Below are 24432 nucleotides of genomic sequence, written 5' to 3'. Positions count from 1 at the left end.
AGTGGAGACGTGCCGCCAGTACACCGCTTTCCTTGGACTTCTGGCAGGGTGTTATGTTGTATATTTTCTTTTGCCCATATCTCGATCTCATTCTCAATTAATGAAGTCAAAGTAACAAAAAAAATAGTGCTGATGAATACAGGTAAGTGGTGAATGTGTTTCTTCGGGTAGCTTCATTTTTATAAAGAACATGGTGGAATTTGTGAAACATATTTTGAAGAAGAAGCAGACATTTATGTCACAAGTAAACAGCACATACATAACCATATATGATTGCTCCATTTTAAGAAGATATCAACACTAATAAATGTCAACGTGTGTCAGTGTATCTCCTCCATAACTTCAAAACTATAAAGCCTAGCAGCCTGCAACTTTGCATGCATTCGAAGAAAACTCCAAAGAAGTGCAAGAGTGAAAATTGGTTGTTTGGGTTAATTAAAACACCCCTTTTGAAAATAATTAACGGCCTTATTTAATTATATCCTTCATCAGGCGATCCTCGTCCACCTCACTGGGGTCTGAAGCTGTCATGTTTTTTTGGCCTGCTCAACCATGCCTTGACTTGGAACAGGCCGCAACGATTTCTTAACAATAAAGTTTTTTTTCCCCTTCACTTTCCTCACTCATATGAGCCTGGTGTGGCTCAGTGGTTAAGGTGGTGGCTTGGGATCCTTAGGGTCCTGAGTTTGAGCCCTGCTGGCTGCTGCGTTAGCATCAGGGGGGTTGACTCAGCCTGTCATCCTTCCGAAGGTCAGCGAAATGAGCACTAGTATACTGGTAGTTATCCCTGCAGGGTCGAAGGCGACTAAAGGGTTGGTGTCAGGAAGGGTATCCGGCTGTAAAAACATTGCCACAAGAAAGGGTACCATGATTGTGCCCGCAAAAAGCTGACCCCTGCTCAGGGATAAAGGCTTTCAAATTGTGTGATGATGATGATGATGACTTTCCTCACTCATATTATCGAATGCCTGTTCATCATAGCTATGAATTGCTGTATACATCGCTTTTGTAAGCTCTATACTTTTCAAATTATGAGCATGGAGTGATTTCATGCATCATATGATATGATTTTCCACGATCTACTCTCACGGACCAATTAAAGTATGTAATCAAAATATATATTTCGGTTTTCAGGATTGGATATTGTCCGGACTAAATAAATGTCGAAATCTGGAATGAAATCTGATAATATAATTTAAATAAATAACTAGTTTTATATCTAAGCCGATATACCGATTTACTTTAAGCAAGCAAGGCTATATGTTCCTTTCTTCTGCATATGCATTGAAAAAAATGTGAAATTTCCAAAGCATTTTTTCTACTGTTTGGAGAATTATATTGAGTGAATAAAATATTTAAGAATGTGCCAAAATTAACCAGCTTTACTGAGCGATATGACAATGTATTCACTGCGAGACCTCACCTCCTGTCCCCCAGAAGGAATGCTTATCCATAGCGTCTGCCAGAACTGTCGATATTTTCGGAGGATTTGCGAGGTGCTCGGCAGGAAATCAAAGCAAATCTGGTGAGAAACAGACGTTTTAAAATGAAGTTATAACGTTTGTGGCAAACCATGAACGATGTAACACGTGACGCGTGCACAGACAAGCAAGCAACTTGACGGATATCTTCATTTTTTATTTCACGGGCGATTAAACTTTGCGATGTCTCCAGAGTTGTTCTACATTAAACAGCAATTCTTTTGTGGATAAAGTCATTATTTGAACGAATTCATTTTATCTCTTCAAATGCTGCATGGGTAGTGAAAACTGACTTTAAAGTTAAAGGGGTCCGGAATGGAATGCAGTGACAGCCTGGCGAGCTGTTCCTTTTTAATTTTTTTTTTACACTATTGAGGCTCGTATGAGTGCTAACACACAGAAATGCACAATAAGGGGAGCAGGAGACAAGAGGGGTGGGAGAGGGAAGTAAAAAAAAAACAGTGGGGAACAGAGACATGACGAGATCTGTGGAGGGGAGAGGGATGGCATGGGGTACACAGGGTCAACAAGATGGACACCACAGAGACTTTCAGGTCCTTAGACAACAGGGACTTTCAGGAAGGAAAGCAGGGAATTAGAAGGAGGTGGGTTTGGGGTGGATTAGCGGGGGAAGAAAGGATCATGCTTTTGGATGGGGGAAGATGAGAGATGGTGGTGAATAGCTGTTTTGAAGACCTGGAGAGAAGAGTGGGATTGAAGAGAGTGTGGGAGTTTGTTCCAAAGGCAGAAAAAGAGGAATGAAGGAGTGAAGGTGAGCAGTGATTCGTGATCGTGGTAGTTTTACCAGAAGGGGGTTGCTGGCGGACCTTGAGCGACTTGCGGAAATATGGAGGGGGGGGGACATCTCAGACAGAACAGGGGTGGTAAGGCCGCAGAAGAGTCGGTAGAAGACAAAGACCACCGACCTGCCTGCATTGAGAGAGTGAGAGACCCAAAGGCTCCACCTCATCGCGGGAGACACCAATGATCTTAAATGTATTGGTTTCCACAGCGTGAAGCCGAGAAAGGTGAGAGGCGGCAGCATCAGCACAGAGAGGAGAGTAGTACTCCATCAGGCCGCACACAATAGCTTTGATTGTGGTCTGGAGCTAAGGTGTGCCAAGGAGGGACTTTGCACGATGGAGGATGCCCAGTTGGCGACTTGCTTTGAATGCCAGCTTGGAAATGTGGCTTTTCCAGGAAAGATCACGGCAGACAGTGAGACCCAGAATCTTAAATGAAAGGACTTCTTCAAGAGGATTGTTGAGAAAATAGATGGGGGGGGTGGGGGTGTTACAGATCGTCCTTTCGGAGAGACATAGTGAGAGTGTAAGATTAGTGAGAGTGTGGGATTCGTGCATATCAACCATTTAATTGAAGTGTTTAGTTGAGTGCTTAAGCCACTTGCCGAGTGCCCTATCGTCAATAGCAGTACCGCGACACATCATCCTGAGCAAATCGTTCACCCACTGCAGATGCTTTTGCTGCATCACATCATTCAGAGTGAGAATTTCTTGCTCAGTCATCCTGAGCGAGTGGTTCGTGCTCCATCATCCTGAGTGAGTGGTTCATGATCCGTCATCCTGAGGGAGTGGTTTGTGCTCCATCGTCTTGAGCGAGTGGTTCGTGCTCCATCATCCTGAGTGAGTGTTTTGTGCTCTGTCATCCTGAGCGAGTGGTTCGTGCTCCATCATCCTGAGCGAGTGGTCCGTGCTCCGTCATTCTGAGACTGTTGTGAATTCACTCCCGATTCCTGAGCTCTTTGTTGAATTAATGCGTGGTAAATTACGGAGCCAATTTTTTTCCACCCATCACATGCAGCTGTTCATAAAGATTAATGTTTGGGAACATATCCCTGAAGCATCTAAACAAATGTGACTTTGTTTTTCGGTGAAAGATACTCAAGGTTTTTGGGTTCTTTACAGTATGCACTGTATTCGGTAATCACACTGACTCCAACCTGCGGATTGCTGAAAAATTGCCGATATCGGCCAAGCGTGTGTGTGTGTGTGTGTGTGTGTGTGTGTGTGTGTGTGTGTGTGTGTGTGTGTGTGTGTGTGTGTGTGTGTGCGTGCGTGCGTGCGTTGTTCATAAAGCATAACATATTCTCACTGCTCACTAACTGACCCCCACCCCCCTCTCTCTCTCTTTCTCCTATCCTTTCACGGATGGTATTAGTCTCCAGACGTGTCCGGATGGGAGCATGTATGCGGACGTGTCGGGGCGGTGTTTATGTTCGGATGGGAATTTGTCTCCAGATGTGTCCGAGCGGCGCTTGCCCCCGGATAGTTTGGCTCGGGATGCTCCCAGGCAGTGTTTGTTTCCGGACACGTCCGGGCAGAATTTGTCTCCGGACGTGTCTGGGCAGCGTTTGACTGTGTACATGTCTGGGCGTCATTTGTCTCCGGACGCGTCCAGCCGGCGCTGATGTCCGGGCGGGAGTTGGTCTCTGGACAGCTTAGGTCTGGATGCTTCCAGACGGTGTTTATCTCTGGACTCATCCGGAGGGCGTTTGTCTCAGGACGCGTCCAGGCGGTGTTTATGTCCAGACAAGTCCAAGCAGAATTTATGTCCAGACAGGAGTTTGTCTCTTCACGTGTCCGGACACTGTTTGTCTCTGGAAGTGTATGGGTGGTGTTTGTCTCTGGAATTGTCCGGGTGGTGTTTGTCTCTGAAAGCGTCCGGGCGGCGTTTGTCTTTGGACGTATTTGTGCAGTGTTTATCTCTGGACATGTCTGGATGGTGTTTAAGTCTGGACGGGAGTTTATCTCTGGACGGGAGTTTATTTCCAGACGTGTCCGGATGAGAGTTTGTCTCTGGACAGCTTGGGTCCGGATGTGTCTGGGCGGTGTTTGTCTCCGGATGCATCCGGGTGGTGTTTGTCTCCGGATGTGTCATGGCGGTGTTTATGTTTGGACGTGTCCGGATGGGAGTTTGTCTCTGGACAGCTTGGGTCAGGAAGCGTCCGGGCGGTGTATGTTTCCGAACGTATCTTGGCGGAATTTATGTCGGGATAGGAGTTTGTCTCTGGATGTGTCCGGGCACTATTTGTCTCTGGAAGCGTCTGGGCGGTGTTTATCTCTGGACCTTTCCGGGCAGTGTTTATGTCTGGACGGGACTTTATCTCAGGATGTGTCCAGATGGGAGTTTACCTCCGGACGTTTCTGGACTGGTGCTTGTCTCTGGACATGTCCGGATGGTGTTTGTCTCTGGACACATCTGGGCGGCATTTGTCTCTGGACGCGTCTGGGTGGCGTTTGTCGCTGGACACGTCTGGGCAGTATTTGTCTCCAGACGTGTCTGGGGGGCGTTTGTCTCCAGACGTGTCTGGGTGGTGTTTGTCTCCGAACATATTTGGGTGGAATTTATGTCCTGGCAGGAGTTTGTCTCTGCGTGTATCCGGGCACTGTTTGTCTCTGGAAGTGTCTGGGCGGAGTTTGTCTTTGGACGCATCTGGGCTGTTTTTGTCTCTGGTCATGTCCGGGCGGTGTTTATGTCCGGACAGGTGCTTATCTCTGGACGGGAGGTTATCTCCGGACAGGAATTTGTCTCTGGACAGCTTGGGTCAGGAAGCGTCTGGGCGGTGTTTGTCTCCGAACGTATCTAGGTGGAATTTATGTCTGGACAGGAGTTTATCTTTGCATGTGTCGGGCCACTGTTTGTGTCTGGAAGTGTCCGGGCGGTGTTTGTCTCTGGAAGTGTCCAGGCGGTGTTTGCCTCTGGAAGCGTCTGGGCGGTGTTTGTCACTGGACTTGTCCTGGCGGTGTTTATGTCCAGACGTGTCTGGATGGGAGATGGTCTCTGGACAGCTTGGGTCCAGATGCGTCTGGGCGGTGTTTGTCTCCGAACTTATCTGGGTGGTATTTATGTCCGGACAGGAGTTTGTCCCTGCACCTGTCTGGGCGCTGTTTGTCTCTGGAAGCGACTGGGCGTTGTCTTTCTCTGGAAGCGTCAGGGTGTTGTTTGTCTCTGGAAGCATGCAGGCGGTATTTGTCTCTGGACTCGTCTGGGCGATGTTTGTCTCTGGAAGTGTCTGGGTGTTTTTTATGTCCGGGCAGGAGTTTATCTCTGGATGGGAGTTTACCTCCGGACGTGTCCAGATGGGAGTTTACCTCCAGACATGTCTGGGTGTGAGTTTGTCTCCAGACGTGTCCAGATGGTGTTTGTCTCCGGATGCATCCCAACGGTATTTGTCTCCGGACGCGTCCAGGTGGTGTTTGTCTCCGGACGCGTCTGGGTGCATTTTGTCTCCGGACGCGTCTGGGAGGTGTTTTTCTCTGGATGCATCTGGGTGGCATTTGTCTCTGGAAGTGTTCTGGTGGTGTTTATCTCTGGGTGCATCTAGGCTGTGTTTGTCTCCGGACATGTACGGGCGGTATTTATGTCCGGACGTGTCCAGATGGGAGTTTGTCTCTGGACAGCTTGGCTCCAGATGTGTCCGGGCGGTATTTATGTCCGGACAGGAGTTTGTCTCTGGATGTGTCTCGGTGCTGTTTGTCTCTGGAAGCTTCCGGGCGGTGTTTGTCTCTGAAACGTCTTGGTGGTGTTTGTCTTTGGACGAATATGGGCAGTGTTTGTCTCTGGACGTGTCTGGGCAGTTTTTATGACCGGATGTGAGTTTATCTCGGGACGGGAGTTTATCTCCAGATGTGTCCGGATGGGAGTTTGTATCCGGACGTGTCCAGACGGTGGTTGTCTCCGGACGTGTCCAGGCAGCGTTTGTCTATGGACCGGTCTGGGGGGCGTTTGTCTCCGGAGTTGTCTGGGCGGGAATTTGTCTCTGGACAGCTTGAGTCCGAATGCGTCCAGGTGGTGGTTGTCTCCAAATGTATCCAGGCAGTATTTATGTCCGGACAGGAGTTTGTCTCTGGACGCATCCGGAAGGGAGTTTGTCTTCGGTTGTATCTGAGCAGTGTTTGTGTGTGGGCATTGTTTATAGTGTGACAGGTAGAAAATGGATTTCAGACATTATTTTGTTTCCATCTTCACTGTTATTCCATGCGCAATCATTTTGATGAAACTGTATGAATCGGAATTAACGCTCCACTGTACGTCTGCCTTCCCTTCTCCCACCCTTCCTCGCTCCTCCCCGTCCTCACTCCACCCCCCCCATGCTCCCCTGCCTCCTCTTCCCACTACCTCTTCACTCTCCCCCCTCTGTCTCTCCCACTCCTCTCTCCCTCTCCCCCCCCCCCTTTAGTATTCCCTTCAGCAAAGTGACGGGTAGTATTTGCTCGTCAACACTAATAAGTGTGTGTGTGTGTGTGTGTGTGTGTGTGTGTGTGTGTGTGTGTGTGTGTGTGTGTGTGTGTGTGTGTGTGTGTGTGTGTGTGTGTGTGTGTGTGTGTGTGTGTGTGTGTGTGTGTGTGTGTGTGTGTCCTCCATAACTCCAAAACCATGAAACATAGCAGCCTGAAACTTTGCATGCATACTCAGGGAACTTCAAGGAAATATAAGAGTGAAAATTGGATGTTTGGGTTAATTAAAACACCCCTTTTGAAGATAATTAATGGCCTTATTTAATTATATCCTTTATCAGGTGCATCCTCAGCCACCTGCTCTTGCTGGGGTCTTAAGGTGCATCCTGGGTTACCTCATTGTGGTCTGAAGCCACAATGTTTTTTGGCCTGCTCAACTCTGCCTTGATTTGGAACAGGCCACAACGATTTCTTCATGATCATTTTTTTTTCACTTTCCTCACTCATATTATCGAAATCCTGATCATCATACCTGCGGATCGCTGGACACATTGCAATGTTTATAAACACCTGGAGATGCCAGCGTTTGTGGCTTTATTTCATTTCCGCACATGCCATAACCTCGAGAATCTCTTCGACTAAGCCAAATTACAAAATGTAAGCTCCAGAATTTAACTTATCAGCAGTTCATAATGCTGAAAAAGTGTCCATTTGTCCAATTCAGTTATATTTGATATTTTGGGCCTATCCGGGAGGTGTGTGTGTGTGTGTGTGTGTGTGTGTGTGTGTGTGTGTGTGTGTGTGTGTGTGTGTGTGTGTGTGTGTGTGTGTGTGTGTGTGTGTGTGTGTGTGTGTGTGTGTGTGTGTGTGTGTGTGTGTGTGTGTGTGTGTGTGTGTGTGTGTGTGTGTGTGTGTGTGTGTGTGTCATATGAGGGTCCGGTGATTGCTTATCACTTGCCAAGTGAGCCTTTCCTTATCAACTGTTTCGTTGGAGTGCTGACGCCACTTGGTGAGTGCTCTACAATATCCACACATCACTGAATACTGTATATCAATCGACTTGAACAATATTCAGGAGACACTTGCCTACAATTGGCCCTGCGTTGTTCTGTGCTCACCTTGACATAACTAAATAGAAGTATAAAAAATGAAATGTTTCATTACCATCACGGCAGGATAGCCGAGAAGTATGCACACCCTCTCTAAGCTGTCTAGCTTGGGTTCGAATCCCAACCCAGCTATAAACTGTCATCCTGGTGTTTCACAAGCAGGGTGATTCATCAATGTGTGTGTCGTTAAACTGGATGTCACATCTGCTGGAATCCCCCTCCCCTCTCCTTCCCCCTTCCCATCTCTCTCCCTTCTCCCTCCCCTCAACCTATTCCTCTGTCTCCGAATGTATCTGGACGGTGGTTATGCCCGGATGGTGGTTTCTCCACCATATCTACTTTCCTGGTACTCAACACACCCTCCACATTGGTCAATGTAATACAAGCAGCTTTGCACATTGGAGAATAGATCAGAAGCAGAAGAGGATGTGCACAAGGGTTTGATCAGCAGCTGTGCAGCTGAATCACCCCAGCAGCTGAACTGACATCTGAACCATCTTCACAGTGAGTCTCTTAATGACAGCACTCTGTGAAAAAAGGGCAGCCTCCATACTTGCAAGGCAGCTGGCACAATGCCGAGCTGGGTCCGGTGATGTTTCCAGCAGTATGAGATGCCAACTATATGGGAAGGAAGATGGATGGATTGGATTTGTGTTGTATACGTGGGTTCGATTGGAGAGCTTGTTGATAGCTGGAAAGATATGTCTACCTGCAGAGTGAAAACAGGTGAACTTACTTTGTTATGACATCAGTAGCACTTGCAAAATTGGGTAATTGGAGGTAAAAGTACAAGAGGCACACAAACACAAATGAGCATTATTACAAGACTTTTTTTTGGTGACACAGCAACACCGTGCTGATGAGGGTACACGTACCCTCGACCTATGGTGAGCAACATGGTGGTGCCGGTCTCTCCCTGCCGTTTGGAAACACCGGTGTGCATCTCATTCCTGATAATCACTGGCAGTGTCACGTTTCGGTGAAATGGTGTCGTGTTCGTTTCTTGTTTTATAGTCAATGCTCGTGAGAAAAGGGGGAGAAAAGAAAACCTGTAAAAGTAGGATCAAGGTGCCAGGAGTAACATATAAAACAGTGGGGGTGCGGGAGGCCCACGAGGCACGAGTAAATCAGCTGCAGGCCTAAAGTGGTGCCCGGAAAGGGAAACATAATTCATCGTCAAGGTCATCTCAATCATTCCCACCGGTTGGACCCTCGCATGCTTCACCATTTAATCCCCCCCCCCATCACCCTGAGCCTCGATCTTCCTTTAAAAACACCGTCCACCGCCATTTGTGCCGTTAAGATGCTCCAACGGTGTCGAAGGAAGAAGAAGTTACAAAGTCGAGGAGTCAATGTGTGAGCTGCAAATGTATCAAAGTTTCCCAATCGAGATCAATCCCCTTTGGGTGATGGCATAGAGGAGCCGTGCTCGACGTGCGACACGTCACCACTTCGCCTTCATGCGGCCTGTGCGAGTTTTTCGGGTTTCATGGAAACTCAGAGCTGTTAAATTTGGGATAACCTGACAAAAGGTCTGGTTATTATTTAATTAAATCGATGCACGTGCCGCCGCACCGACGTCACATTCATAATTGGCGCGTTATTCCCTTTTGCAGATTCGTTTCCGTTGGCGTCAAGGTAAGCTCGGTTCATTTTTAGGGATTCTTAAAAGTAACGAAGTTAAAACGTAACCAAAGAATTATAGTCATCTGAATCTGCGATTTATATTCGTAGCTCAAGCGGAAAGCGAAGGTCGGTAATGAAACGGGAAGCTCGGCTGCGAATCTACAAATTAGGAATCGCCGCTAGGGGTCTCGACTCGCCTGGCGAATCTCCGCTCTTCAGATCGCGATAAGCGCTCTTTCCGTTCAGTTGCAAGTGAGCCCGATATCGCGGTCTTCCTAAATACCGAACACCGTCTTCCATTGGCTCCTTCGTTAATTGTTAAACTTTCTCTTTGATCGTTCACGCTCTTGCGACGCCCTGACTCGACGGGCGACCATGGCAAGGCCCGCCAGGTTTGTCGCTTCTTGCAAGGCCTAGTCTAGTCTAGCGGCCTGTTTTAATGTTCCGTTAATGTATCCTGCAGCGATTAGCAATGGTTCCCCATTGCCGCTGCAGTGCGTGCACGGCCCTCGAGTTTGCAATGTTCTCATTAACCCCATGATTGATTTGCATTCCTCACGCTGCAATTCCCGAGGCCTTGAAATGGTCTTCGCCAGAGTTTTAAGGACACAAAAGGGACTAGTTTTTTTCATTATTTTTTTTTTCTTCTTCTTTTGCTTTTGCTCTGAGTGATGCGGCTCGAGCTTTTCCCTTTGAATGCTCCTGATGTTGAGGATAATTTATTTATTTTTATTTTTCCTTTCACAGAAACAGAAAGGTCGTCGACTACTCGCAATTCGATGGATTTGAAGATGGTACGTGATGCGTGCCACATGTGCAGAACTACTTTCACGTCTTGGGGGGGGGGGGTATCGCGGTTCCTGTGCTTCAGTCACACGGCTCCTGAGTACGAGGGACACCATTTTCGCATAAGCACGTGTTGTCCACCTGGTCACGTGATGGAGTTTTTTTATTTATTTATTTATTTGTTTATTTATTTGTCTTCCTCCTTTTTTTTAATTTTATTTTTCCCCGTCCATCTCCGAAGGTGCTCGATGCATCATGCTTCACGGGTGCACGTGCGTGCATGCGAACGTACATGGGTAGCAGATTTTTTTCTGTACAGCGACAGCTTGGCAAAAGTATAAACTGCTTGATTTAAACGTTGGTTTCAAAAGGTTTATGATCACGTGACCTTCACTTGAAGATCTTCGTGACCACCATAAACTTGCGAACCACAGGAATTTCGATCAAACTTGGCACAATTACGCACTGCGATACAAATGAATTTATTCGATTTGGGGGTTTAATGGGTCCCCAAAGTCTTGTGCCCTTTGAAAGTCATTTTTGCAGATCATGAGCTCGAGTTGAAAGCATGATTTGATGCTTTTCTTCATCCCTCCCTCTCTCATGTGACCCTCAATTTGGATCAAATGTAACGGTGGGTTTCCATCCTGCACGAGCGGAACTGCATCCATCGACTCATTTGTGTCTTTCTATTTTTTTGGTTTTCCTTCAACTGTGGTGAGGATCTGATGGTACTTGATTATCGTAAACTGGCAGCATCGTAATGCAGGATTGTACTTGATGACCAGGCATCGAAGACTCATGTTGGCACTGTCCACTTGGTAACTGGGACTTGAGAAAGTGTATTTCCACAGAACCTGTGACCGTTGTGTTTCCGTCCTCAGATGGACCAGTCAAGCCTGCCCGATGTCATTCGGCATCTACGAAAACATGGAAGTTGGTCATGTGTGTCTGTGGAACATGCTCGTCCTTGCCCTAATGGCCTTAACCCTGTCTTTGCAGAAAATGCCAAGCTCTTTAATTCCTTTCTTCCTGTAGCTGTTCTCATCCTGCACCCCCTCATTGGAGGGTGAAGGGGGTGATCCAACAGCATGTGAACTTCCCTCTTGCTCAAGTGTAGAAATTCCAAACCTCTTGACTCTCAACGTCAATTTGTCCTGATTTCATCGATGCCCTTTTAAAGCAATTTGTTTGGTTCCTTTGTTTGGATATGTTTTTATTATTATTACACGTGCATGCCCGTACGTGTGTGACCGTACGTGCAAACCCCCCAAAAAAAGAAAAAAAATTTCAAAGCACTTGCCAGAAAACCACACAGGCGTTCCTTCGCTCTCGCGTGCGCCAACGTATTTTGCCTTTTCGCAATGCCATCGCGAGGAAAAACACAGAAGAGAAGAGAAAAAAAATAAGAAAATAAACGTACGTGCATGGCCGTAGGTGGGAAAAAAAAAAAAAAACAGAAACCAAAAAAAAAAACTTTCAAAACCACACAGGCCATTCCTTCGCTCTCATAAACGATGACTGGATTGGGGCATTGTGTTTATCTATAAATGCGCATAAGAAATGGAGAAATTATTAGAATGCACTAAGTCGTCACTATCCGGAAGTCCGTACGTTGTCACCTGTAATGGGGAACGCGGCTGAGGATCTTTTCCCCATCAGCCATGCCTACGCGGTAACGTGTCTTGTCATTGGTTGGTAAATAAATGGCCATAACTTGGGAAGCACTTGTCCGATTAATATCAAACCTTGAAAAGGTACATCCACTGGGCCCCAGCAATATACCTGGCAAGATTCAATTAGATCGGACCTGTGGTTGTCGAGAAACAGCGGTCACAGACAGACACACAGAGATTGCTGGAATTATAGATAAATATTTCAGTTTTTTTTTTTCTGCTTGCATGTCCTCGCTGCATTGAAAATCACCACTGGTACCCTAATTCATAGAAATGGTGCTAAAATTGACACTTTAAAGTCAAAACTATTGACCTTTCTGACGTCTCCCATCTTAAGCAAATTTAATGGAAACTATAATTGCTTCAGATCTCAACATTGTTTCCTAACTCTCTGATGACTGACTGCCAGTTTGGCTTCCATTTAGGTCATGCCTCTTTGGACTCGTTACCTTTGCCACTGAAGTTGGACGGAGGTTGTGTGTTCACCCTCGTCTGTCTGCAGGATATCTCAAAAAGCTGTGGGTGGATGAAAAATAAGGTTGGTGTGTGAGAAGGATGAAATTGGGCTTGGACGGTTCTTAAAATTTGAGAATCTATCCCGATTGTGAACTGCTGTCTCGATTCCAAAAGGAATCTATTCCCATTCTTCAACAAAATCTAAAATTATTAATCTTTGTCACGCACCCAACCTGCTCAACTAGTTTTGTCTTAATCTATCTAAGTCTGCCAATCGACAAACGTGTCGAGGACCTTCTCATGAAAGTCAATCGCCAACTCGACGTGCCAGCAGCCTCGAGTCGTTTCTCATGCCTCCTCCAGGAAGCAGATCGCAGACAGACGCAGCCGTCCCCTACACAGCAGATCACGATTCCCCCAGTCGTTTCTCAGTTCCACCTTTTCTTTCTCAGCCGATGGCAGACTCGACCCTCAGGTTCAGTTTTCTCTCCCGGCCGATTCAGCACTCCCTTTCCTTTTTTCGCTCGCCTCGAAGCCCACTGCAGTTTTTCCCTTCAGTTTCACTTCCTCTTTCTCAGCGCTCTCTCGCCTCAAAGCCGACTGCTCATCCAGCAGATCGTGACTCGATACTCGTCGTTTCTCTCTTGCCTTCCAGGCGCATGCTCGCCTCCCAGCCGACTGGCTCCTCCCTTCAGTTTCACTTCCTTCTCTGGGCCACTCCCCCTCTCATCGCTGGGCGGGGACTATTGTCCAGAGAGAGAGGAAGGAAGAAGAAGAACTCCTTGGTCCACCACCAATGTATGAACAATGAACATTCCTCTTACGCCTCCCGACACACGTGTCCATTTACCGAACAACCTGGCTAAACATGCATTTAATGGGGGATCTGGGCTAATCCTATATTTAGTAACACACTAAGGGCCATTTCCACAACACTACCTCCACCTTTCTCCCGAGGCTCTCCCAAGCCTCTATCTGGGGCAGCCCATGGCAATGGCCCTGTCTAACGTACAGCACAGATCTCCCATTTACTCTAACCCACAACATGGGAAGCACTTAACTACAAAAACCAAAGTGTCACAATAAGATTGGAATGTCCCTATCCTAGTGTGTCGGGTTACTAATCTCACAAACAAATTCACACTCTATGCACACTACTTAACATTCCAATTATGGATTTGAACGAGAGGGTATTCAACTTTACTTTTAATACCAATATTTGCATAGGAGCAGGACATTCAAAGGTTCAAAGTTCTTTCACGTGTTTGGTCCTTCATGCCCCCTCCTGGCAGTATTGTCTATTCACCCCTGAGGGTTTCCTCACTTCGTGGCCTTATTGGCCTCTCACCAGGTGAGTTCAGTTGGCCCTGTGGCCTAATCTCACAAAGAGTTCTTCGGCCCACTGAGCCCACAAAATGGCATGAATCTTCAGCCGTAACGGTCCACAAAAGCACTTTGGCATGAATCTTCGGCCGCAACGGCCCACAAAATTGCTTCAGCCCATATGGCCGACTCACAAGCAGTCGCAGGCAACAAGCCCTGCATTGGACAGCAGGTGACACAGCAATGGAGGCACGGTGATATCGATGGTAAGCAAATGCAGTTTGGAGGCGTTCGTGAGGACGCAAGTGGGTGTGATGACCTCAGACCAGGTGAGATGGAGTGTACCCTTAACCTTCCTTGCCTGACTTGCTATGGCAGGACTTGTTTTGGTTGTTCTCTCTTTTTTTTTTTTTAACAAGACAGGATGGTGTGTTTCTTACTCAACTGTCAGTTATATTTGTGGATGTGTGCTCATGACATACTGGTGGCCTCTCTGGCACTTGGAGAGGGTGACCTAGCCTGGCCCTTATTACAAATTTTTCCCATCAACACTACTCGTACTAGGTGTCACACATGAATGGTGCGGAGGAGAGTGCATCGAACCGAACCATTTACTTTTAGCTCCAGACAATGCAACAAACCCTGCTATGGCTAGAATGATCCTAATGACCAATTTTTCCCGACCTGGCACACTTCCATTCTATTAAACCTGGGCAGGCCCTTATTTGTCTTTTTCCATTTGGTGGTGCCAGGCATAACTCGCTGGCTGGGGAGTGTGACTACTACTAGGACTCTCTGCCTGCTTCCAATCGGGGGAGGACACCCAGCGACCTCGGGGCTCACCTGAGTGTGCTTCTGGCGCTCCTAACTAAGGGGCGGCTCTCGAGCCCCCTTACTGTGCTCTCCTAGCGCCCATACTGTTGTCTACTGGCACTCAACCTACCGTGCTCTCCTGGCACTGAACCAACCGCGCTCTCCTGGCACTCAACCGACCGCGCTCTCCTGGCACTCAACCGACCGCGCTCTCCTGGCACTCAACCTACCGCGCTCTCCTGGCACTCAACCTACCGCGCTCTCCTGGCACTCAACCTACCGAGCTCTCCTGGCACTCAACCTACCGCGCTCTCCTGGCACTCAACCTACCGCGCTCTCCTGGCACTCAACCTACCGCGCTCTCCTGGCACTCAACCTACCGCGCTCTCCTGGCACTCAACCTACCGCGCTCTCCTGGCACTCAACCTACCGCGCTCTCCTGGCACTCAACCTACCGCGCTCTCCTGGCACTCAACCTACCGCGCTCTCCTGGCACTCAACCTACCGCGCTCTCCTGGCACTCAACCTACCGCGCTCTCCTGGCACTCAACCTACCGCGCTCTCCTGGCACTCAACCTACCGCGCTCTCCTGGCACTCAACCTACCGCGCTCTCCTGGCACTCAACCTACCGCGCTCTCCTGGCACTCAACCTACCGCGCTCTCCTGGCACTCAACCTACCGCGCTCTCCTGGCACTCAACCTACCGCGCTCTCCTGGCACTCAACCTACCGCGCTCTCCTGGCACTCAACCTACCGCGCTCTCCTGGCACTCAACCTACCGCGCTCTCCTGGCACTCAACCTACCGCGCTCTCCTGGCACTCAACCTACCGCGCTCTCCTGGCACTCAACCTACCGCGCTCTCCCGGCACTCAACCTACCGCGCTCTCCCGGCACTCAACCTACCGCGCTCTCCCGGCACTCAACCTACCGCGCTCTCCCGGCACTCAACCTACCGCGCTCTCCCGGCACTCAACCTACCGCGCTCTCCCGGCACTCAACCTACCGCGCTCTCCCGGCACTCAACCTACCGCGCTCTCCCGGCACTCAACCTACCGCGCTCTCCCGGCACTCAACCTACCGCGCTCTCCCGGCACTCAACCTACCGCGCTCTCCCGGCACTCAACCTACCGCGCTCTCCCGGCACTCAACCTACCGCGCTCTCCCGGCACTCAACCTACCGCGCTCTCCCGGCACTCAACCTACCGCGCTCTCCCGGCACTCAACCTACCGCGCTCTCCCGGCACTCAACCTACCGCGCTCTCCCGGCACTCAACCTACCGCGCTCTCCCGGCACTCAACCTACCGCGCTCTCCCGGCACTCAACCTACCGCGCTCTCCCGGCACTCAACCTACCGCGCTCTCCCGGCACTCAACCTACCGCGCTCTCCCGGCACTCACCCTACCGCGCTCTCCCGGCACTCACCCTACCGCGCTCTCCCGGCACTCACCCTACCGCGCTCTCCCGGCACTCACCCTACCGCGCTCTCCCGGCACTCACCCTACCGCGCTCTCCCGGCACTCACCCTACCGCGCTCTCCCGGCACTCACCCTACCGCGCTCTCCCGGCACTCACCCTACCGCGCTCTCCCGGCACTCACCCTACCGCGCTCTCCCGGCACTCACCCTACCGCGCTCTCCCGGCACTCACCCTACCGCGCTCTCCCGGCACTCACCCTACCGCGCTCTCCCGGCACTCACCCTACCGCGCTCTCCCGGCACTCACCCTACCGCGCTCTCCCGGCACTCACCCTACCGCGCTCTCCCGGCACTCACCCTACCGCGCTCTCCCGGCACTCACCCTACCGCGCTCTCCCGGCACTCACCCTACCGCGCTCTCCCGGCACTCACCCTACCGCGCTCTCCCGGCACTCACCCTACCGCGCTCTCCCGGCACTCACCCTACCGCGCTCTCCCGGCACTCACCCTACCGCGCTCTCCCGGCACTCACCCTACCGCGCTCTCCCGGCACTCACCCTACCGCGCTCTCCCGGCACTCACCCTACCGCGCTCTCCCGGCACTCACCCTACCGCGCTCTCCCGGCACTCACCCTACCGCGCTCTCCCGGCACTCACCCTACCGCGCTCTCCCGGCACTCACCCTACCGCGCTCTCCCGGCACTCACCCTACCGCGCTCTCCCGGCACTCACCCTACCGCGCTCTCCCGGCACTCACCCTACCGCGCTCTCCCGGCACTCACCCTACCGCGCTCTCCCGGCACTCACCCTACCGCGCTCTCCCGGCACTCACCCTACCGCGCTCTCCCGGCACTCACCCTACCGCGCTCTCCCGGCACTCACCCTACCGCGCTCTCCCGGCACTCACCCTACCGCGCTCTCCCGGCACTCACCCTACCGCGCTCTCCCGGCACTCACCCTACCGCGCTCTCCCGGCACTCACCCTACCGCGCTCTCCCGGCACTCACCCTACCGCGCTCTCCCGGCACTCACCCTACCGCGCTCTCCCGGCACTCACCCTACCGCGCTCTCCCGGCACTCACCCTACCGCGCTCTCCCGGCACTCACCCTACCGCGCTCTCCCGGCACTCACCCTACCGCGCTCTCCCGGCACTCACCCTACCGCGCTCTCCCGGCACTCACCCTACCGCGCTCTCCCGGCACTCACCCTACCGCGCTCTCCCGGCACTCACCCTACCGCGCTCTCCCGGCACTCACCCTACCGCGCTCTCCCGGCACTCACCCTACCGCGCTCTCCCGGCACTCACCCGACCGCGCTCTCCCGGCACTCACCCGACCGCGCTCTCCCGGCACTCACCCGACCGCGCTCTCCCGGCACTCACCCGACCGCGCTCTCCCGGCACTCACCCGACCGCGCTCTCCCGGCACTCACCCGACCGCGCTCTCCCGGCACTCACCCGACCGCGCTCTCCCGGCACTCACCCGACCGCGCTCTCCCGGCACTCACCCGACCGCGCTCTCCCGGCACTCACCCGACCGCGCTCTCCCGGCACTCACCCGACCGCGCTCTCCCGGCACTCACCCGACCGCGCTCTCCCGGCACTCACCCGACCGCGCTCTCCCGGCACTCACCCGACCGCGCTCTCCCGGCACTCACCCGACCGCGCTCTCCCGGCACTCACCCGACCGCGCTCTCCCGGCACTCACCCGACCGCGCTCTCCCGGCACTCACCCGACCGCGCTCTCCCGGCACTCACCCGACCGCGCTCTCCCGGCACTCACCCGACCGCGCTCTCCCGGCACTCACCCGACCGCGCTCTCCCGGCACTCACCCGACCGCGCTCTCCCGGCACTCACCCGACCGCGCTCTCCCGGCACTCACCCGACCGCGCTCTCCCGGCACTCACCCGGCCGCGCTCTCCCGGCACTCACCCGACCGCGCTCTCCCGGCACTCACCCGACCGCGCTCTCCCGGCACTCACCCGACCGCGCTCTCCCGGCACTCACCCGACCGCGCTCTCCCGGCACTCACCCGACCGCGCTCTCCCGGCACTCACCCGACCGCGCTCTCCCGGCACTCACCCGACCGCGCTCTCCCGGCACTCACCCGACCGCGCTCTCCCGGCACTCACCCGACCGCGCTCTCCCGGCACTCACCCGACCGCGCTCTCCCGGCACTCACCCGACCGCGCTCTCCCGGCACTCACCCGCCCGCGCTCTCCCGGCACTCACCCGACCGCGCTCTCCCGGCACTCACCCGACCGCGCTCTCCCGGCACTCACCCGACCGCGCTCTCCCGGCACTCACCCGACCGCGCTCTCCCGGCACTCACCCGACCGCGCTCTCCCGGCACTCACCCGACCGCGCTCTCCCGGCACTCACCCGACCGCGCTCTCCCGGCACTCACCCGTCCGCGCTCTCCCGGCACTCACCCGCCCGCGCTCTCCCGGCACTCACCCGACCGCGCTCTCCCGGCACTCACCCGACCGCGCTCTCCCGGCACTCACCCGACCGCGCTCTCCCGGCACTCACCCGACCGCGCTCTCCCGGCACTCACCCGACCGCGCTCTCCCGGCACTCACCCGACCGCGCTCTCCCGGCACTCACCCGACCGCGCTCTCCCGGCACTCACCCGACCGCGCTCTCCCGGCACTCACCCGACCGCGCTCTCCCGGCACTCACCCGACCGCGCTCTCCCGGCACTCACCCGACCGCGCTCTCCCGGCACTCACCCGACCGCGCTCTCCCGGCACTCGACCGACCGCGCTCTCCCGGCACTCGACCGACCGCGCTCTCCCGGCACTCGACCGACCGCGCTCTCCCGGCACTCGACCGACCGCGCTCTCCCGGCACTCGACCGACCGCGCTCTCCCGGCACTCGACCGACCGCGCTCTCCCGGCACTCGACCTACCGCGCTCTCCCGGCACTCGACCGACCGCGCTCTCCCGGCACTCGACCTACCGCGCTCTCCCGGCACTCGACCTACCGCGCTCTCCCGGCACTCGCCCTACCGCGCTCTCCCGGCACTCGCCCTACCGCGCTCTCCCGGCACTCGCCCTACCGCGCTCTCCCGGCACTCGCCCTACCGCGCTCTCCCGGCACTCGCCCGACCGCGCTCTCCCGGCACTCGCCCGACCGCGCTCTCCCGGCACTCGCCCGACCGCGCTCTCCCGGCACTCGCCCGACCGCGCTCTCCCGGCACTCGCCCGACCGCGCTCTCCCGGCACTCGCCCGACCGCGCTCTCCCGGCACTCACCCGACCGCGCTCTCCCGGCACTCACCCGACCGCGCTCTCCCGGCACTCACCCGACCGCGCTCTCCCGGCACTCACCCGACCGCGCTCTCCCGGCACTCACCCGACCGCGCTCTCCCGGCACTCACCCGACCGCGCTCTCCCGGCACTCACCCGACCGCGCTCTCCCGGCACTCAACCCGACCGCGCTCTCCCGGCACTCACCCGACCGCGCTCTCCCGGCACTCAACCGACCGCGCTCTCCCGGCACTCAACCGACCGCGCTCTCCCGGCACTCACCCGACCGCGCTCTCCCGGCACTCACCCGACCGCGCTCTCCCGGCACTCACCCGACCGCGCTCTCCCGGCACTCACCCGACCGCGCTCTCCCGGCACTCACCCGACCGCGCTCTCCCGGCACTCACCCGACCGCGCTCTCCCGGCACTCAACCGACCGCGCTCTCCCGGCACTCAACCGACCGCGCTCTCCCGGCACTCACCCGACCGCGCTCTCCCGGCACTCACCCGACCGCGCTCTCCCGGCACTCACCCGACCGCGCTCTCCCGGCACTGAACCGACCGCGCTCTCCCGGCACTGAACCGACCGCGCTCTCCCGGCACTGAACCGACCGCGCTCTCCCGGCACTGAACCGACCGCGCTCTCCCGGCACTGAACCGACCGCGCTCTCCCGGCACTGAACCGACCGCGCTCTCCCGGCACTGAACCGACCGCGCTCTCCCGGCACTGAACCGACCGCGCTCTCCCGGCACTGAACCGACCGCGCTCTCCCGGCACTGAACCGACCGCGCTCTCCCGGCACTGAACCGACCGCGCTCTCCCGGCACTGAACCGACCGCGCTCTCCCGGCACTGAACCGACCGCGCTCTCCCGGCACTGAACCGACCGCGCTCTCCCGGCACTGAACCGACCGCGCTCTCCCGGCACTGAACCGACCGCGCTCTCCCGGCACTGAACCGACCGCGCTCTCCCGGCACTGAACCGACCGCGCTCTCCCGGCACTGAACCGACCGCGCTCTGCCGGCACTCAACCGACCGCGCTCTGCCGGCACTCAACCGACCGCGCTCTGCCGGCACTCAACCGACCGCGCTCTGCCGGCACTCAACCGACCGCGCTCTGCCGGCACTCAACCGACCGCGCTCTGCCGGCACTCAACCGACCGCGCTCTGCCGGCACTCAACCGACCGCGCTCTGCCGGCACTCAACCGACCGCGCTCTGCCGGCACTCAACCGACCGCGCTCTGCCGGCACTCAACCGACCGCGCTCTGCCGGCACTCAACCGACCGCGCTCTGCCGGCACTCAACCGACCGCGCTCTGCCGGCACTCAACCGACCGCGCTCTGCCGGCACTCAACCGACCGCGCTCTGCCGGCACTCAACCGACCGCGCTCTCCCGGCACTCAACCGACCGCGCTCTCCCGGCACTCAACCGACCGCGCTCTCCCGGCACTCAACCGACCGCGCTCTCCCGGCACTCAACCGACCGCGCTCTCCCGGCACTCAACCGACCGCGCTCTCCCGGCACCTCTGCCACCCTTCACCTGCCAGGAACCTCCAAAGCCCTGGTGCCCTATTTCCTGACTCACCAACTTCCAATACCATTGTCACACTCCCAGCCAGTACCCCCATACCTTGGCCTGCACCTATCCCTCGCAGTCCGCCTGCACAATGGAACAGTCGCCAGAATCCATGTCAAATCTTCTCAGTCCCCCTAACCTACACTAACTTGGTTAAGAAACTCATACCGACAGGGTACGTTGTTCGCACACACTCTCCTCATTCGCACAACTGTGCCACACACCCAGGCCACAGCACCATCCAACACCTTTCACTTTTGTGTGAAAACAAAAAACACAGCAGTCCTTCGAATCCCACTTGGTCATCAGATTTAACTGTTACACTTTTTCATAAAAACCCCAATCGATTTGTCACTACGTCCGTCGTCCGCTGGCCTCCTCCATACTGCCCTAATCGTTTATTTCCAACAATTTAAACGAAACCTCAAAATCTCTTCACCAGCCCCATGGAACCTCTGCATGGTTCCAAGCAGGCATTTGAGTCTTTCCTCAAACAAGCCACTCTTTGTCATCCACTTGTTTCAGGTGTGTTTAATGCTCTGCCTGAAATGTCTCCACCGGTTTTTTCCAATAATCACCCAAATCCACTCGTGCCACTCTTATCCCTTCTGTCATCTCTCAATTTGCAATCACTTTTGGTACAATTTTCAATCAAAATTTCTAACATCCCCATATGGCCTGCTTCTTTAGCTCATGGGAAGGGGAGTGAGGGAACGAATCCCTCATTACCCATTACATGACCCCCCCCTGCCTTTCCGCTACGGCTCAAAGGGGTCATGTCTCAATTGGGGTTGTGGTCCACCCCCCTCCTTTTCTCCAGGGTTCGCGGAAGTCAGGTAAACCCCCATCGGTGGAATTGCCCCCCCCTCTTCTCCAGGGTTCACGGAAATCAGGTAAACCCCAATCGGTGGAACGGCCTCCCCCTCTTCTCCAGGGTTCATGGAAATCAGGTAAACACCAATTGGGGGAACGGCCTCCCACTCTTCTCCAGGGTTCACAGAAATCAGGTAAACCCCAATCGGAGAAGCGGCCTCCCCCTCTTCTCCATAACTCCTTGAAGACAGATAAACCCCACTCAGCTCAGTCAAACCCCTCAAGTGCTCAGAAAGGTTTGAAGACTAAGTGACATATGCCAGTGCCACTTGCCACTCATCTACGCACTACCCAAAAGTTCCTGTGAGGCTGATAGAGAAATTAAAATCCAATTTCTAAAGCTTGCTCCTGGATGCAGCACCTTGAACTCTGCAAGAACCCATGTGGAGTTGTCCATTATGGTTTTTGTCCCCTGGCTCAAGTTCTGTCCTGGTGGCATTTCTATTTCCCCTTGCACCTCAAACCTATTTCCTACGTCACCACTCATTCCATGCCCAGGACTCCCACACACAGCAGGCTGCACACATTCCAAGGTTATGTGTTGACCTTCCACACATTCAACCTTGCCGGTGCACTGACCAACCGCCTCGCACTCTAGGGCTACATTCCTAAACGCCACGTGAGTACCCACACACACTTCGGCCTCGACAGCACATACCGGTGCTGTCGTCTGGAGTGTGGGCTCACAGCATTCATTCACAGGCACTCCACACACACACACACACACACACACACACACACACACACACACACACACACACACACACACACACACACACACACACACACACACACACACACACACACACACACACACACACACACACACACACACACACACACACACACACACACACACACACACACACACACACACACACACACACACACACATTCGGGGGTCACGCATATGTGCACCCGATCGGACAGAGTCTCTTCATTAACATAAAATTCAATTGCTACCTTAAGCTCATCGTCGGCACCATGTATGCATGTGCCCACGTACCTGCTTCGTTCCAGAGTCACCTCTGTCCAGTCACTTCTCTCCAACAGGTTGCTCATCATCGGTTCGCCACACTCCTCTGAGGCTGTCAGCTCCACATTCTGGACCTGCTCAAATTGTGTTTCATTAATCAACAACCCCGTATGCTCCCTCAATGTCTCCTTCACCAGGGTTTGCTCTAATTGTGGTTTTATCGGACGAGTGATGTCAATCAAGTCCCGCACCACTAACATTACTCCCTGTGGTGATATCACACCTCCCATATTATTGTGCTATTCTACTTCCTGGCTCCATTTTCTTTTCCATTCGAGTCGTTCTTCCTCTCTGAGCCTTTTAAGTTGTTCGTTATCTTTCCAGAGTTTTTCCATCTCTGCGTACTCCAACCTTGCTCTCTCCTTAGTTGGTCAGTTTCAAATTCATGTTCTTTTTGTTTCCTATTCCACCGTCTCTCTTGTTCTTCATTCTCCAATCTCATCGTTTCTCTCAATTGGTTGATCTCCCTTTCCTGCTTCATTCCTTGTTCTTTCACTATCTCCGCGTACTCCAACCTTGCTCTCTCCTTGAGTTGGTCAATTTCAAATTCATGTTCTTTTTGTTTCCTATCCCACCGTCTCTCTTGTTCTTCCTTCTCCAATCTCGTCGTTTCCCTCAATTGGTTGATTTCCCTTTCGTGCTTCATTCGTTGTTCTTTCACTACTCTTTCTTCCATTTCATTCTTTAATCTTGCTTTGGCTTCTAACTTCGATCTGCACAGTGTGGTTCCTTAACGTTTCCTTCTCCGTTCTCTTTCTTTCCTCTCTTAACATCCTCAGCTCATTTTGTAATTCCCTCTCTTTATTTTGGTGTTTTTGTAACTCAGAAGCTCTTTTCCCTAATTTATTCATCATCTCTGCACCTGTGTCACATGTTTCCCTCCTCATTTCGTCCCTTTTAGCGTATTCCTTTAGTTGTTCCTGATATTCCTTTTCTATTTTTATCCCCCGCCGCGTGGCGGAAGGGGGATATTATCACCCAGGTCGTCTGTCCGTCCGTCCGTCCGGCTGGCTGGGCGTCAACATTTATAGTTGTGAGTGCGATAACTCATAAACTGTTTGCCATATCGATTTGAAATTTGGGTCACACATGTACCACCTGAAAAGGAAGAACCCTATTGATTTTGGGCGTGGCCGGATCCAAAATGGCCGACTGGGGCGGCATCAGCATTTATAGCTGTGAGTGCGATAACTCATAAACTTCGCCATATTGATTTGAAATTTGGGTCACACATGTACCACCTGAAATGGAAGAACCCTATTGATTTTGGGCGTGGCCGGATCCAAGATGGCCGACTGGTGCGTTCCGTCCGTCTGGCTGGCTGGGCGTCAACATTTATAGCTGTGAGTGCGATAACTCATAAACTGTTCACCATATCGATTTGAAATTTGGGTTACACATGTACCACCTGAAAAATAACAACCCAATTGATTTTGGGCGTGGCCAGATCCAAGATGGCTGACTGGGACGGTCTGTCCGGCTGGCTGGCTGGGCGTCAACGTTCATAGCTGTGAGTGCGATAACTCGTAAACTGTTTGCCATATCGATTTGAAATTTGGGTCACACATGTACCACCTGAAAAGGAAGAACCTTATTGATTTTGGGCGTGGCCGGATCCAAGATGGCCGACTGGGGCGGCGTCAGCATTTATAGCTGTGAGTGCGATAACTCATAAACTGTTCGCCATATTGGTTTGAAATTTGGGTCAACATGTACCACCTGAAAAGGAAGAACCCTATTTATTTTGGGCGTGGCCGGATCCAAGATGACCGACTGGGGCGGTCCGTCCGTCCGTCTGGCTGACTG

General features: G+C 53.6%; 1 protein-coding gene and 1 long non-coding RNA gene across 5 annotated transcripts in view; one reads left to right on the top strand and one right to left on the bottom strand.

Moving 5' to 3' along the window:
• LOC147035117 (uncharacterized) overlaps positions 1 to 9305 on the bottom strand; it is a 63268-nt gene extending 53963 nt beyond the window's left edge. Inside the window, exons 1-2 of the long non-coding RNA XR_015061390.1 lie at positions 8664 to 9305; positions 1424 to 1522 (exon numbers count right to left, since the gene is read on the bottom strand). This is a non-coding gene — a long non-coding RNA (uncharacterized LOC147035117). The remainder of the gene's footprint in view (positions 1 to 1423; positions 1523 to 8663) is intronic.
• Positions 9306 to 9570: 265 nt separating this feature from the next.
• Positions 9571 to 24432, top strand: part of LOC147035116 (uncharacterized) — a 106455-nt gene continuing 91593 nt past the window's right edge. For 3 of the 4 annotated variants that reach the window (XM_085893752.1, XM_085893753.1, XM_085893754.1), the window contains exons 1-2: positions 9572 to 9806; positions 10162 to 10208. In XM_085893752.1, coding sequence (XP_085749878.1) covers positions 9790 to 9806; positions 10162 to 10208 — 64 coding nt within the window. In that variant the 5' untranslated portion in view covers positions 9572 to 9789. Of the gene's footprint in view, positions 9807 to 10161; positions 10209 to 24432 lie in introns of all 4 variants that reach the window. The other variant, XM_085893758.1, reaches the window with a different exon arrangement.

The sequence above is a fragment of the Eptatretus burgeri genome, chromosome 1 (assembly GCF_056783735.1).
Source record: "Eptatretus burgeri isolate ZD-2024b chromosome 1, Ebu_testis_v1, whole genome shotgun sequence".
NCBI classification, from domain to species: Eukaryota; Metazoa; Chordata; class Myxini; order Myxiniformes; family Myxinidae; genus Eptatretus; species Eptatretus burgeri.
Note: the sequence above shows the minus strand (reverse complement) of the source record. Positions and strands in the feature narration are given on the sequence as shown.